Below are 17530 nucleotides of genomic sequence, written 5' to 3' on the forward strand. Positions count from 1 at the left end.
TTCTGGGATCTGCAGTGCATTATGGCTGCACATACACATGTATAGACATGTTGGCAAATGCAAACTATAAATCTGGTTATGGTTTAGAGTATAAATACTAAGGCTGCCCTCATCTTAAGGTTTTTCTGGTTGACTAGTTTTCATTCATTTTAAGCATTAGTCGACTATTAGTCACACTTTTATTAATAAATCATATAAATCATAACAATGAGCCTTTAATTGCCTACATAGCAAGTGCTCAAGTGCACGCAAAAAAGCTTTCCACAGCACAGAGTCCAATATGTCAGAAAGCGCATTATGTTTGCTTTATTTTACAAAAGCACAACGTTCGTTGTCATTCTGAGTGCACACGAATAAACACAAAGTCCTTACAGATACAAAACATGCATTACTCTTATACTGTACTTATAAGTATTTTAAGAGCAAATTATTACAGTGGCACTGCATCTGTCCTGCAGTAACCCAAACGTGCTCTACACCGCGCACAATTTCAATTTCATGTGTTGTTGTTTTTTCTGCGACTAAGCGACTAATACAATTTTGCGCGACTAAGCCTCTTCTCGTCGACTAACATTTAGTGGACTTTTAGGGGGCAGCCCTAATAAATTGCATGAGTAGTATGCATGCACCACTGAAACATATCCAATGCCTCTTTTTCAAATCTGTTGAAATAAGTGACATTTCAGCCCTGTTATTATACAGTATGCGTGTCTTTCCTGCAGGTTTGGATAACTGGCTGAATCTGACGCGTGTGGATCCAGATGAAGAGGTTCAGGGTGAGATTCATTTGGCTCTGGAGCTGCACAGAGACGCTCAGAGAAGCATCCTCCACTGTCACGTCATTGAGGCCCGGTGAGTAATCCAAAAGTAGTCTGATTATATTACCGATATTGTGCAATGTAATGGATAACGTTAGTAACTGCAATTTTCGTCATGTAACCAGAATCAGCAACACTGAGTTTGTTTCTGTGTGAACGGTTGAGTGTTGTTGTGTTTTTGTGCTTACAGTGATTTGGCTCCGCGTGATATTACCGGCACCTCTGATCCGTTCACCAGAATCATCTACAACAACCTCAGCGCTGAGACATCGGTGAGATCACCACACAGTTACAGAAAACATAATTAAAGCATCAAGATGTGCTTCACAGAACTTGTGCATTATATTCGAAGTTTTTTGACGTCATGTGATCTCTTTACACAAGGAACAGACCCAAATCACTATTTAATGAAAGCTTCCTCTTCGCTGTAGCGTGTGTGTTTGCATGTTCAAAACATTCACAATACATATCAGAACCAGAACCGGTTGTGTGCAGCTTTTACTTCCCTCATCTTTCTTATATTAGAGAAGCTTGATTTGGGGAAAAATGTGTGTGTGTGTCTCTATTAGTGTGTGTGTCTGTATTAGTGTGTGTGTGTATTAGTGTGTGTGTGTATTAGTGTGTGTGTGTCTGTATTAGTGTGTGTGTGTGTGTATTAGTGTGTGTGTGTGTCTGTATTAGTGTGTGTGTGTCTGTATTAGTGTGTGTGTTTGTATTAGTGTGTGTGTGTCTGTATTAGTGTGTGTGTGTGTGTGTGTGTGTATTAGTGTGTGTGTGTGTGTGTATTAGTGTGTGTGTGTCTGTATTAGTGTGTGTGTGTGTGTGTGTGTGTGTGTGTGTGTGTGTGTGTGTGTGTGTGTGTGTGTGTGTGTATTAGTGTGTGTGTGTCTGTATAAGTGTGTGTGTGTCTGTATTCGTGTGTGTGTGTGTGTATTAGTGTGTGTGTCTGTATTAGTGTGTGTGTGTGTGTCTGTATTAGTGTGTGTGTGTCTGTGTTCGTGTGTGTGTATTAGTGTGTGTGTCTGTATTAGTGTGTGTGTGTCTGTATTAGTGTGTGTGTCTGTATTAGTGTGTGTGTGTCTGTGTTCGTGTGTGTGTATTAGTGTGTGTGTGTCTGTATTAGTGTGTGTGTGTCTGTATTAGTGTGTGTGTGTGTGTCTGTATTAGTGTGTGTGTTTGTATTAGTGTGTGTGTGTCTGTATTAGTGTGTGTGTGTGTGTATTAGTGTGTGTGTGTCTGTATTCGTGTGTGTGTGTGTGTGTGTGTGCGTGTATTAGTGAGTGTGTCTGTATTAGTGTGTGTGTGTGTCTGTATTCGTGTGTGTGTGTGTATTAGTGTGTGTGTGTCTGTATTAGTGTGTGTGTGTCTGTATTCGTGTGTGTCTGTGTGTATTAGTGTGTGTGTGTGTATTAGTGTGTGTGTGTCTGTATTAGTGTGTGTGTGTCTGTATTAGTGTGTGTGTGTATTAGTGTGTGTGTGTCTGTATTTGTGTGTGTGTGTGTGTGTGTGTTAGTGTGTGTGTCTGTATTAGTGCGTGTGTGTGTGTGTGTATTAGTGTGTATTAGTGTGTGTGTGTGTATTAGTGTGTGTGTGTCTGTATTAGTGTGTGTGTGTATTAGTGTGTGTGTGTATTAGTGTGTGTGTGTCTGTATTAGTGTGTGTGTGTGTATTAGTGTGTGTGTGTGTCTGTATTTGTGTGTGTGTGTGTGTGTGTGTGTTAGTGTGTGTGTCTGTATTAGTGCGTGTGTGTGTGTGTGTATTAGTGTGTATTAGTGTGTGTGTGTGTATTAGTGTGTGTGTGTCTGTATTAGTGTGTGTGTGTATTAGTGTGTGTGTGTATTAGTGTGTGTGTGTGTATTAGTGCGCGCGTGTGTGTGTGTGTGTGTGTGAGCATTTCAGAAAAATATAATAATAATGTTATTTTACAGTACAACTGTAATATTACAATACAAATATTTTTTTGTTCTGCATGTTTATTGGGCTGCACAATTTGGCCCATAATTTTATGATTGTATATCATTATGTCTAAAAAATCATAATAATAATCCTATTAGTATTGTAATTTTACAGTTGTACTGTAATTATGTTTATCTTGAATAATAATTTTTACAGTAAAATATCACAATAGCCATAGTTCCTAAATTGTGTAATACTTGTATTCATGTAGTAGTAGTAATAATAATAATTACGTCTAATTTTTGTTGTGCATGTTCCCTTTAATCAGTATTAAAATCGATGCCTCATAACCGTGTTCATCTGCAAGCATCATAATATCAGGCTGTTTGGTCAGATCATAAAGAAGACGCGGTTCCCGCACTGGGATGAGACTCTGGAGTTGAGTCTGGATGAAGGTGATGATGATGAGGGTGGAAGCGTGACGGTGGAGGTCTGGGACTGGGACATGGTGGGCAAGAACGACTTTCTGGGAAAGGTGAGTTTGTCGATTTTTAAATTACATTTTTTTATGACCATTCATTTAAATAGTTTCAAATAAGTATCATTTGATCATAAATTGTTTTCATGCATGCATTTGAATGTGAAATGTGGGATATTGCATTAGAAAAATGCTGTATGGGAATCTTGTGCATAAAAATAAAATCAAATAAAATCAATAAAAATTTTTTTTTTTTTTTTTTTTTTTGTGTGTGCATACACATGAATACATTTTTGCAGCAAGCTTCCATACATGCATCTTTGGATACATTTGCAAAATTTGGGATGTTGCATTAAAAAACAAAAATCATGTTGCATTAAAAAAAAAAGTGTGTAAAATCTTAAAATGAGAATTTTTTTTTTTTTTTTTTTTGCATTTTCTTTTGCATTTTTTTGAAACAATGAAACCATTGTGTTGGTAGTGAATGTTAAAGGCATTGTTGCCCTAAAGAGCTGCTGATGAGAGAGTGATCTGTGTGTGAACTGTACTGAATGCAGGCTTTGTGTTTGTGGTTGTGCAGGTGGAAATCCCTCTGTCGTGTCTGCACAGATCTCCTCTGCTGCAGGGCTGGTTTCGTCTGCTGCCGCCGGGACACACAGAGGACGACGCCGGGTGAGTGTGTGTGTGTGTGATATACAGTCACATTCATTAGTCACACTGTGTATGTGATAGTAATTTAATTCAATGACGAGCTGCTTTCACGTCACATTAAAGAAGTGAATTCACTTGAGAATGATGTCAGAATCACTAAAGCAAGAATTCCCAAACTTTTGTCAAACCATTTTCTTTAAATACCACCTAATTTTTACTCTATTCATATTCAAATAATTTACACATTTGCATGTCAGTTAATATTCATGTGAAATGCTGGTAAATTAATATTACAATTTAATTAATTTAATTTAAATATTATTTAAAATGAAATGAAATTATAATATAATTATTATATATTTTTTGTTTTTCTATTTTATTAATAGTAAATGTTAAATATTTAATATCAATGTTTTTATTTAATGGATTTTATTAATTTCAAATGTTTTTATTTATTAATTACACTGCATAAATCATTTATTTACTCAATATTTTTTTGTCTTGCTTTTCAGTGCAAATATCTAAAAGTTTATAATCATATTTACCTGAGATTCAAATACTGATTTTTTAAATCATGCATAAAACAAGAAAAATAGCCCGTCAGTGTTTCAGAGCAATAATAAAAAATAAAAAAAATTATATTTTCTTCCTCTTGAATTAAGTGTATTTTTCTGACCCTACTCACAGATATTTGTTCTAATTTTAAGCAAAATCTCACTTAATTTTGATGATTTTTTTTTTCAGTAACCAATATCAAAACTCATTTTGTATCTCAAATGCATCTTGATTTAAGAATGTTTAGATGTTTCAGAAAAATTTTATAAAATATTTTTTGCAGTGTAATTAATTAATTGAAACATTTAAATAAAAATCAAATGCATTATAAACTAAAACCCACCACAATAACACGTATATGAAATATGTAACACTTATTATGAATAATAAATATCGTAAAACTTATATATTCTTTTTTTATACCTGTATTATTTCATCTGACCATTAGCTGCAATATGAAAGTGTCATTAATTAGCTGTCCATGAACTCATGCACTCAAGTTTGTGAAAAAGCAATAATGCAAACACATCCCAAAAATGCCTTTTGCACGCCACAGTTTCCCATCTTCCAGGACGGCTCTGGTGTTTTAGGCTCTGGAGTTTCTAACGGAGTGAAAGTGCTGTTCTGAAGCACACACTGTTTCCTGTGTTTCAGAGGTAAACTGGGAGCTCTGCGTCTGAAGGTGCGTTTAGCAGAGAACAGGATTCTTCCGTCTGTGTACTATCAGCCTCTGATGGAGCTGCTGGTGGAGGCCGTCATCTCTCCGTCAGAGGTACATCACACACCTGTCTGTCTCTGTAGCTACTGTACGTTTAGCTTTACTCCAGAACCAAAAATAACGACTCGTAACCGCTGAAAACACACCACAGTGGCTTCAAACCAACGAGTTCCTCTTCCTCCGTCCGTCAGACTGTGATTGAGAATGCCACAGAAGTTCCTGAATTTGAACAGAATTTGCAAACAAAATGCAGAATCTTTAAATAGAGATAAAATAGAAAGTGAGTTTTCATATAAACTTTCTCATATAGACTATTTACCAAAAAAATTATTTTTTTATGTTTTAGTTATACAAAAAAAATATATTTGTGTTTGTTTTTTACTTTTTATTTCACTTTCAGTTTTAGTTTTTCTACTACATCAAGGCAAATTAAATGAGAAATGCATAAATGTCGTATTATTAAATCCATGCGTATGTAATAAAACATGTTCTCAGATACACAACATACAGGTTTTTTACAGAAAGATCAGAAAGATCCATGCTTTAAATGAATAAAGACATTTACATGTAATTTAAACGATGTATATTTCATTATTTTGAATAAATTAACTTTTTGACACTTTACACATGGCAAATTGAATTTTCTAGAAATCTGTAATTTACTAAAAAAATCTTGTTATTTTATCGAGATTATAGTTGACTGTTATACACCAGTTTTTGTTAACATTTTGAATTATTGTTGTTTCCTATATTTTCAGTTTTTTAGGAATTAAGTTTTGTGTTTGTTTTGTTGTTGTTGTTTTTAAATACACCTATAGATTTTATTATTTTGTATTTTTGTTTAGTCTTTGGTTATTTTAGCACATCAGGTAAAATGAGAAATGTTTTGAATAATTTTTGTCTATTTTCTACTTTTTTTATTTTTAAACTTAGTTAAAGTTTTAGTCATTTAGTTTTTACTATATATATGTGTGTGTGTGTGTGTGTGTGTGTGTGTGTGTTTATAGTTTTTATACCGTTTTAGTTTTAGTTATTTTAATACATCAATTTAAACTAAATTATAATGAGAAATGTTTCCACACAAAAAGTGTTATTTAACTATCACTAAAATACAATTACAGTTTTATTCATATTTTAAATTAGTTTTAATTTCTTTATATTTTCAGGTTATTTATTCATTTATTATTTATCTTACTCATTTTAGCACATCAAATTAAACAAAATAAAAATGTAAAAATGTTTAATTGGCAGCTAGATGAAACAAAATCGATATAGAACTTTTTTTATTTCAGGCCATGGAAAAGTTATTTATTTATTTATTTTTAATGGTTTTTAGTTTTTCGTTTTAGTCTTAATTAAACAAAAGGGTAACACTTTCTATGAAGCCTGTATTTATAATACATTATAAGGGTATTCTTAAGGCATTATAATGAATGCACAATGCATTATAAAAAAATATATATTAATATGTTGTACCATCTCATGAATATTCATTAAAACAATAATAACACATCATAATACATATTTGTGGTTATAAGTTTAAGAGTATGATTATTTATAACACACAATGAACACCATATTAAATCTGTAGCTAATGCTAATTAATTGATGTGAGTTTAATACTCCAACTTAAAAACATGCGATGTTTATATGGTTACGTTTTATTTTGATGGTCCCCTTAATCAATCGAACACTTAATCATGCCAACTAACTCTCATTAAAGTATTAATATTCTCATGAACGATACAATCTAGTTTGCTAGAATAAGTTTACACTTGCAAAGACACTTACAGTCTGCTTTACGTCAAGTAGCATCAGAAAAATGGCAAGATAGGAGACTTATAATACATTACCGTATTTTCCAGACTATAAGTCGCACTTTTTTCATAGTTTGGCTGGTCCTGCGACTTATAGTCAGGTTCGACTTATTTATCAAAATTAATTTGACATGAACCGAAAGAAATGAACCAACAGAAAACATTACCGTCTCCAGCCGCCAGAGGGCGCTCTATGCTGCTCAGTGCTCCTGTAGTCTACACTGAAGACATAGAGCGCCCTCTCGCTGCTGGAGACGGTAATGTGAACTCTTGGTTCTAAATAAATGCGACTTATAGTCCAGTGCGACTTATATATGTTTTTTTCCTCATGACATATTTTTGGACTGATGCGACTTATACTCAGGTGCGACTTATAGTCCGAAAAATACGGTAGTTCAACTATGAAAATATAATCCACTGTAAAAGTGGATGCAACGTGTTCATTGTGTTATAAATCATCATACTCTAAAAAGCTATAAACACAAATAAATAAATATTATTTGAAGGATTGTTATAGTGCATTATGCATTCATCAAGAATACCCTCATAATGTATTACCAACAAAGGAAGCCTAATGCAAGCCGAAAATCCTGTTCTGTCCCTGTTTGTTGTGCTGTGATCTGATGCTGTCAGGTGGACGAGCCCACGCTCCTGACCCTGCTGGAGGAGGTCACCACAGTGGACAGCCGGCAGGACGTGGCCATGACGCTGGTCAAGATCTATCTGGGTCAGGGTCTGGTGGTGCCTTTCCTGGACTCCCTGAACACCAGAGAGGTCCACAGCACCAGTAAGAGAGCGAGCCATGAGGGCTTTCTGTGTGTGGGCGACGTGACGACTTCAGTCCAGCTATATTTACCCACAGAAGTCATCTCAACTTCTCCTTCCTCATTAATGCTGCTTTGTGCTGCGAGCGCGTGGGTTTCTCTTGTTGCCTGTGTTTCCATAGCAGCTCCTCGGGAAGCAGCTTCAAAAGGAAACGCAACGATCATAAGATTGGAATATTTGTGAGCGAGCGACGGAAGATTAAAGAGAGAGAAAACCGTCGCGCAAATCAAGCTGAAAGAGTTTTAATGCATGTGTGGCATCATGATTATAGACTTGATTTCAATAGATATAATAAATAAAAGATTTAACACACTTCAGGTGAATAAGGTCAGATTACCACCATCGTTTCCTTACTTGAGTAATTACTGTACATTAAAACAAACGTTTTCTGAAACATATGCAAATTAGGCACTGTCTAATTAATTATGCGCTAATGTATTGCATTCATTTCCAGAACAGTGATTTATACATCGGATACATGCAAAGTCAAAGTATTGATTTGTTTTGATGATATATCGGAATTAAAGGGGGCAGGATTTTATATTTCTATTTATTTATCTTTCCATAAAATCAGAACATGCATTTTAATTTTTACCTACACTAAAGTGTAAATGTAAAAACACTGTAGTATTGGGAAAACATCACATTTTGTGTAGAACGTGCAAAATTGTTTAGTTATAGATGATTAATGAAAAGTACAGTATAATTTTGCTAATTTAAAACATTACTCATAAGGATGCATGATGGGGGGGGGGTAAAAAGGGATTGTAACTTAAAATATGATTTTAATAAAATAAAACCAATCCAGTTGTTAATTATACAAATATTAAAATTACTAAATTAAGACTCATTGGAATGTGTTTTGATAATAATAGTAAAGATAAATAAATAATACATTAAAATATTAATAATACTTATAGAAACCAATATAAATAGTGATAATCTATAAATAAATTGCTATTTTATAAATAGCTATTATTATTAGTATTATTATTAAATAAAAATATTGAAATTACTAGATAAAATCAAAATTAGAAACTGCTATTGGACTAGGGCTGCACAGTTTTGTTATTATATCAATATGGCTATAAATAAAACTATTATTGCATTAGTTTATTAGTATTACTATTATTGTTAGTATTACGATTGTAAAAAATGAACATTAAAAAAAAAGTTATATTGTAATAGTTCGTGGGAGGAAAGGAAGAGGACAAAGGGGTCGGCTGGACTGCTGACATATTTATTAACTCAAACTTCAACTCAAATTTCACAAACACAAACTGGTGACTTTTAGTCTGACATCAACACGTTCGCACAACACTTCCGGTTTAATCTTTCCGGTTTCCGATTCCCGTCAGCAGTCCGTCTTTCTCTCAACTGCTTCTGTCTCTCCTGGCGTTTTATACTCTCTCCGCGACAATTACTGAAACGATAAACAGGTGTTGATAGTTTTTGCCCAAACCACTCACTTACCGCTCGTCTCCTGATTCTCTCTCCCGCTGCAGACTTCGCTAAACCACGCCCCCCCTGCCACATACCCCCACCGCCCGTCTCAGGCCGGGGAGCCATCCGGTCTGCAACAGAAAAGGGAGAGAAAAATCAGGAGAGTGTAACAATGGCCGCCACACAGAGCAGCCTTGACCTGGGTAAAGGCCTGCTGACACGGCTCCGTCCACTGGACCGTATCTGGCACCTCCTTTTTAGTAAGGTCAGTCTAAGGGCTGGTGAGGTCCGAATAATTAGGAATAAACCATTTATAATATCCCGCCAGCCCCAAGAACTGCCTTACCTCCTTTTTGGTCTTGGGACGTGGGCAGGTCGCAATAGCGGCTGTCTTATCAATTTGGGGACGCCCCTGTCCATGCCCCAAGTGGAAGCCCAGATACCTTACTTCCACACGCCCAATCACACACTTCTTTGGGTTGGCCGTGAGCCCCGCTCCCCTCAGCGACCTCAGGACAGCCCTCAGATGCTGCATATCCCGCTGCCAATCATTACTTAATATAATGATATCATCCAGGTAGGCAGCCGCATATGCATCATGGGGCCACAGAATCCTATCCATGAGGGCGCTGAAAGGTAGCTGGGGCCCCGAACAAGCCAAACGGAAGGGTAACAAATTGGTGTAATCCAAACGGCGTTGTGAAAGCTGTCTTTTCTCTGGACAATGGACACAAGGGGATCTGCCAATAGCCCTTTGTTAAGTCCAATGTCGAATAAAAACGAGCCGTGCCTAGCCGATCAAGCAACTCGTCAACTCGCGGCATTGGATACGCATCGAATTTCGACACAGCATTCACCTTGCGATAATCCACACAGAACCGGACTGAGCCGTCCGTTTTCGGAACTAAAACTATCGGGCTTGCCCAGTTACTGTTGGATTCTTCTATTACCCCCATGTCAAACGTAGTGCCTAATTCAGCCTGAACTACTTTTTTCTTGTGCTCAGGTAAGCGATACGGCCGGCTGCGAACTACCACGCCCGGCTCGGTCTCGATATGGTGATGAATCAGGTTAGTACGGCCCGGTAGGGGCAAAAAGACGCCGGCAAACTCTGCCTGTAATTTCGTTAAATCAGTGAGTTGGGACGGCGAGAGGTGATCTCCACCTGGAGCCAGGGCGAGGGATTATGGTTTGATATTCACCTCTGGTCCGAGATCATCCTCCCCCCCAATCACTGTTGCCAACATCACTGATTCCGCCTCATTCCATTTTTTAAGGAGGTTGAGGTGATAGATCTGACGGGACCCATTCCTATCGGACCTTATTACCTCATAATCGAGATCACTGACTTGTCGTGCGACCTCAAACGGTCCCTGCCACTTAGCCATTAATTTAGAGCTCAACATTGGGAGTAATACAAGTACTTTCTCTGCCGGTGCAAATTTGCATAGTCTAGTTCCCCTGTTATACAGTTGGCTCTGGCGGTCCTGGGCTTGTAACAAATTCTCCATTGATAGCCGCCCCAACGTGTGGAGTTTTGTTCTCAAGTCCAGCACATACTGGATTTCGTTTTTGCCCTGAGATGGTCCTTCCTCCCAAGTTTTTCTCAGGACATCCAGCACCCCTCGGGCTGGCATCCATAGAGAAGCTCAAAGGGGGAAAACCCCGTGGAGGCTTGTGGGACCTCTCGCACGGCGAATAACAAGGGCTCTAGCCACCTATCCCAATTTTTGGCGTCTTCAAGTGTGTGATTAAACTGTTCGACCAGGCCGTCAGTTTGTGGGTGATAGACGCTAGTTCGAATCGATTTAATGCCCAACAATCCGTACAGTGACATAAACACCATGCCCCGATCAGTGAGGATTTCCTTTGGAACCCCCACCCGGGAGATAAGACGAAACAGGGCATCCCCAACACTTTTAGCGGAAATGTTGCGGAGGTCCACTGCTTCAGGATATCGTGTTGCATAATCAACTATGACTAATGCATAGTGATGTCCTCGTGCTGATCGCTCTAATGGCCTGATGAGGTCCATACCAATTCTTTCGAAGGGGACCTGCATTAAGGGAAGAGGGTGCAAAGGCACTTTTGGGGCGGCCTGTGGGTTCACCAACTGACATTTCCGACAAGACGCGCACCACCTGCGCACGTTGTCATGAATGCCCGGTCAAAAGAAACGGGTCATGAGGCGATTCAGTGTTGCTGCCTGTCCCACATGGCCCGCCATAGGATTAGAATGAGCCGCATGGAAAAGCATTTCCCTGCGGCTCTTTGGAATTAACAATTGGGTTGTATTCACTTTTGTCCGAGCGTCTTGGGTCACTCGATACAACCGCTCTTTTAAAATGGCAAAATACGGATAGGTGAGCGGGAGGGCAGGTTGGAGAGGCTGGCCATCGATGGAGCGGACCTATCGAAACACATGTTTTAATGTCTCATCCTGAGACTGCTCCAGAGGAGTCATCACGCTACAAGAGAATCAGTCTCCCGATTTCGTTCGGTTCCTCTGAAGCAGAACCCGGCGGTCCTGGCTCAGTTTCTCCCACCTGTACCCGCGCGGTCTCCTTCCGTGCCTTATTTCCCCAAGAGGCATCCGCACATAACTACCCCAATAAAACCGTAAATGCGGGCCAACTTGTTCCCAAAATTATTGGATGCCGGAGGTGGGGACTAACCGCCACCTCTACACTATGCTTTTGTCCCCGGAATTGAATAATAATTGGGACAACCGGATACTCCACCACATCCCCCTGTACGCACCGCACCTTAACCACGCGGCTTGTATCCAATGCCCCCGGTAGAATCAGGCTTTGATGGATTGAGGTTTGGTTACATCCTGAATCCACCAAGGCCGGATATGTACCCCCCTTGATACTCACAGGTATTTGGTACTCGCCAGCCTGACCGGGGGTGACCTGTGGGACGTCCGGGACTCGGATCATCGTCCCCACCTCCATCACTGGACAACTCTCCACGAAATACTCCGGGTCCCCGCAACGCCAACAGGCCAGCCCAGACCTACCCGCCGCCCCAGTGGCAGGGAGTGGATTGGAGAATTGGCACGGAGAGAGCGGAGAAACGGAAGCACTGTCCCCTCCTACGGACATAAGCCCCGCCCCCCCTTCCGGTTTACTCTTTCTGGTTTCCGATTCCCGTCAGCAGTCCATCTCTCTCTCAACTGCTTCTGTCTCTCCTGGCGTTTTATACGCTCTCCGTGCCAATTACTGAAACGAGAAACAGTTGTTGATTGTGGTTTTTGCCCAAACCACTCATTTACCGCTCGTCTCCTGATTCTCTCTCCCGCTGCAGACTTCGCTAAACCACGCCCCCCCCCCTGCCACAAATATATAATATTGCACTGTTTAAAACATAATGAACATTTAGGAAAAATATTGTCATAATAATATAACATAATTTTATTTTACATTATAATTGTAATCTTACATTTCACATTTATGCATTTTTATTTTATCAGTATGTTTTTTTTTTAACAATGCAAATCTTTTTATATTCTTAAATACTTCATTAAATCTCAGCCTTTAATTAACTCATAGGTTTTATTACAATAGATCATGCAGCCCTGGTTACATGAACTTTTTTTTCTATGGATAACACTCGTATTAAAATACATGCACAGATGATCATTTCTGGCCGAGGATTGTTCTGATGGACTCCTCATGTTTCTCCTCAACAGCAGATCCTAACACACTCTTCCGCTCAAACTCACTGGCCTCCAAAGCCATGGAGCAGTTCATGAAGGTGTGTGTGTGTGTGTGTGTGTGCACCTTCCTCTGAAATACAAGCTTGTGTTTGTAACGTGTGACTGAAGTCAGAAGCTCTGTGTGTTTCCCAGGCCGTCGGGATGCTGTATCTACACCAGGTTCTGAAGCCCATCATCAACCGCATCTTTGAGGAACGGAAATATGTCGAATTGGATCCCTGCAAGATCGACCTCAACCGCTCCAGGTGTGTATAAACACACACACACACACACACACACACATGCTGGTTCATTCATGCAGTACATCATGAGATGAAAAATAACTGTTTCCAGGCAACAGCAGTGAACTCTCCAAACTTTGGCTTTTAGATCTATGTATAGCATGAGAAATGTCACTGAGCACCAAACGTCTCCGGGTTTGATATGTGAAAAATATTATACACGCCGCCATTAAACACAAGACGTTTCTTCTGCTCTCAAGGCTGCATTCGTTTGATATCTGAACTACAGTACTTTAAAAATGTGTGATATTAGACTTTTAGATGAAACCTAAATATTAAGAGATATTAGTATCAAATTATTAACTTTTTTTTAAAAACGGTGCAATATTGATGTATGGGGAAGAGTGTGAATATTCAAAATATTGGTTTATTTATTTGTTTGTTCCGTAAATCTACAACTTTTTTTATGCATAAACCACCGTAAGATTGTTTTATGTTTTATGATAAGCCATTTGGTCATGCATGTAAATGATAAAAAAATGCAGTAAAAAAAAACGGGAAAATTCGGAAATATTTGTACAATTTAAAATAAGATTCTATGTGATTCTATGTGAATCTGTGTTAAAGTGTAATTTATTTCTGTGATGCTCCGCTGTATTTTCAGCATCATTCCTCCAGTCTTCAGTGTCACATGATCTTCAGAAATCAGAATAATATGATGATTTACTGCTCAAGAAACATTTTTCAGGATTCACTGATGAACAGAAAGTTCAGAAGAACAGAATTGATCTGAAACAGAAATCTTCTGAAACATTATAAATGCCTTTACTGTCACTTTTGATCAATTTAATGCATCCTTGGTTAAAAAAACAACCACTTTTGAACAGTTTTTATGTTTTCATCTGAAACCAATGATAACATTAAGCTCAGTTCTAGTAATTGTCTAGTAGCTTCTATGAATTGTAATGCAGAAAAACAAACAAATGCACATAAAATGCATGTAGGATCTGATCTCAGAATCTTTCGTCTAAAAGCATCACAGAATACACAGATGTGCGCAAGAATGTATTGCTAGCTTGCTAACAAAATGTCTCAAAGAAGCAGGGGATTCACTCAGAATGAGATGAAGGATTATCAAATCAAGAAACCACACAAACATGCCAACAAAATGAACACTAATCACAATTTGCACAGCGCAGTTGTTCCTATTTATGAAAATGAGTGAGAGGGACCGTTAAGAAGCCTCCCTACTGTCTGCTCTCAGTGGGTGTTAACTGCAGTTGTATTATAATGCACAGAAAGGATGCATCTTTCATAAAAACTAATATTTAAAAACGAGACTGTGACCTCTTATCTGAAAGCAGACTCTCTGTCCAGACGAATCTCGTTTAAAGGCTCGGCGTCGGAGGCTGAGGTCAGGGAGAGCAGCGTGGGGCTCCTGCAGACGTATCTGAGCAGCATCATGGAGGCCATCGTCAGCTCGGTGTCCCAGTGTCCTCCTGTGATGAGAGTCGTCTTCAAACAGCTCCACAGACGCGTGGAGGAACAGTTTCCAGAAGCCGAGAACGAGGCGAGGACCTGATCAGACCCTCGTGATGATGATGATGATGATGATGGTGGTGGTGGTGTGGTTTCACTCACGGTTCGTCTCTTGTAGGATGTGAAGTATTTGGCCATCAGCGGCTTCTTCTTCCTGCGTCTGTTTGCTCCTGCGATTTTGACGCCCAAACTCTTCCAGCTGAGAGACCATCACGCAGACACCAGGACCAGCAGAACGCTGCTGCTGCTCGCTAAGGTACGCCGCACATCTCAAATCACATTTAGATTAAACTGCCCCTGTCATGCCTTTTCAGCTATTACCTTTCATGTAGCTGTATGTGAACCTAAACTAAGATAAAACTAGATCAAGTGATTGTAAAATGAAATCGATTTTCTGAGTAAACAAACATGTTTTTTGACCTTGCATGCATGTAAACTTGTTTAAGGAGACTTAAAAATGGCATAATAGGAGCACTTTAATAAAATGTGCTCCTAAAATATAAAAATGTCATTTTTGTGAAGTGCTCCTGTTCAAGACCAGACGTAAGAAAGCACATCATGTTTGTTTTCTTTATTTTATAAAAGCACAACGTTTTATTGATATTGTGAGTGCACACAAATAAAAGTAGACCCTTTGTAGTTACAAATGATGAATTACTTTTACCTTATGAGCAAAAATGACAGCAAGTGATCATCCTGCATCGCTTCCACTCTCCACACAAACTATTGAATACAGCGCACATTTCTGCAGGTTTAATACTTAAACATTGTAATATGCTTGAACTGTTTTAGTATATCTATAGACTTTATTTTAGGCAAGTTGTGATCATGTATGATCAGCTTACTGTCTCCCACTTGCCGCTTGGTCATTACTTTAAAAAACCAAAGCGTATATTTAACAAAGAAAAAATGCTTCAAACGTTTTTCGAAGGTAACTTAATAAAAAAAGGTAAAGAAAAAAAAAGATTCACTTTGCCATTACATATAAAACCGAACTATTTTTAATTACTGAAACAGTAGTATAAGCTGTTTTGAGAGAAGGGGGAAAAGACGGGCTCTGATCGGACTCAGGCTAAATTTGAGGCCCCTGCAGAGCTCTATTATGACATGTCATAGTTTTATATATATATATATATATATATATATATATATATATATATATATATATATATTTTTTTGTTTAATTTACTTTTTTTGTTTAATTTACTATATATATATATATATATATATATATATATATATATATATATATATATATATATATATATATATATATGATATTAATTATTTATGCATGCATTCATGTTGTAAAAAAAAAAAAAACATTTTTTATTTATTTTCCAAATTGCTTTATTTACATTTATTATTTATTTTAATTTAATTTAATTTTAAATTATATTTTTTATTTCCTATATTGTTTATTTTACATTTAATTTTTTACAAATAATTTAAATTACATTCATTTATGCATGCATTCATGTTAGAACAGTCATGATTTTTATATTCTATATTGTTTATTTTATATTTATTTTATTTCAAACCTTTATTTATGCATTCATGGTGTAAGTATTAGTATATATATATATATATATATATATATATATATATATATATATATATATATATATATATATATATATATATATATATATATATATATATATATATATATATATATTTTTTTTTTTTTTTTTTACCCTTTTTTATATATATTTTTTACTTCAGTCGTTTATGTGTGCATTCATAATTTTTATTGTTATGCAATTTACTAACATTTTATTAATTTTTTTATAGAAGATGCATAAACTCAGGGAAGAAGCATGCATTTAATGGGATGTTTTACGGACTTAATTTAGGAATTAATATTGAACCGTCTCTGAATTTGAAATGAGAAAGATGCAGCGAAACTTTAAATGCACTTTAATAAAACGGACTGATTGCTGTTACTGTGGCCATGAGGTGCACGTCACAGAGTGAGGCTTGCTGTCTGGATCTTCAAGCAGCGCTTCAGCAGTTTAATCAGTGTAAACGGGTTAATGTGTTCACTCACTCACCCACACACACCTCTCTCTCCGTCTCTCTCAGGCTCTTCAGAGCGTGGGGAACCTGGGCCTTCAGCTGGGTCATGGGAAGGAGCAGTGGATGACCCCTCTGCATCCCATCATCCTTTGCAGCGTGGCGTCCGTCAAGGATTTCCTGGACAAACTCATAGACATCGATCACAGCAACGGTGAGTCGTCATGACGACTGGCCACAAATATCACAGCAACTTATGACCACGATGACAGACAATTAATCATAAAGACTATTTACTAAAAATACTTCTCTTCAAAACTGAACCCGTAAAACCATAAAAGCATGTTCACAACATGAAATACGATAAAATCTAAAGAACGTTTAAAATAATAATAATAATAATATAATAATATGATGTTTTAGTTGAAGTACTAAAATAAATAAAGTAAAAGTATAACTTCATAAAAACTAAATTTCATATTTTAAAAAAAATTATATCATAAAACACACAACAAAATTACTAAAATTAATTAATAATAATTAAAAAAATATATTAAAAAAATAAAATTCTATATATTATCAAAATAGTTATATTAATAATTCATAAAAAAATGCATATTAATAATGATACTAATATATATATACGTTTTATTATTATTTTTTTTATTATATATTATTTATTTTATTTTATTAATATTAATTATATGTACATATTTTTACATTAAAAATATATTTGTGTGTGTGTGTGTGTGTGTGTTTAGGTTGACTGAGTGATCACATAACCATATCTACTCTGACACCGCCCTGAACACGTCCTGTCAAAGACTGCTTT

At 37.1% G+C, this 17530-nt stretch overlaps 1 protein-coding gene across 3 annotated transcripts in view; it reads left to right on the plus strand.

Moving 5' to 3' along the window:
- Positions 1-17530, plus strand: part of LOC128019100 (rasGAP-activating-like protein 1) — a 29813-nt gene that overhangs the window by 5880 nt on the left and 6403 nt on the right. For 2 of the 3 annotated variants that reach the window (XM_052605101.1, XM_052605103.1), the window contains exons 6-16: positions 723-852; positions 1009-1090; positions 3109-3249; positions 3773-3864; positions 5053-5170; positions 7567-7720; positions 12896-12960; positions 13055-13167; positions 14521-14713; positions 14801-14938; positions 16768-16912. In XM_052605101.1, coding sequence (XP_052461061.1) covers positions 723-852; positions 1009-1090; positions 3109-3249; positions 3773-3864; positions 5053-5170; positions 7567-7720; positions 12896-12960; positions 13055-13167; positions 14521-14713; positions 14801-14938; positions 16768-16912 — 1371 coding nt within the window. The remainder of the gene's footprint in view (positions 1-722; positions 853-1008; positions 1091-3108; positions 3250-3772; positions 3865-5052; positions 5171-7566; positions 7721-12895; positions 12961-13054; positions 13168-14520; positions 14714-14800; positions 14939-16767; positions 16913-17530) is intronic. The other variant, XM_052605102.1, reaches the window with a different exon arrangement.

The sequence above is a fragment of the Carassius gibelio genome, chromosome A8 (genome assembly GCF_023724105.1).
Source record: "Carassius gibelio isolate Cgi1373 ecotype wild population from Czech Republic chromosome A8, carGib1.2-hapl.c, whole genome shotgun sequence".
NCBI lineage: Eukaryota > Metazoa > Chordata > Actinopteri > Cypriniformes > Cyprinidae > Carassius > Carassius gibelio.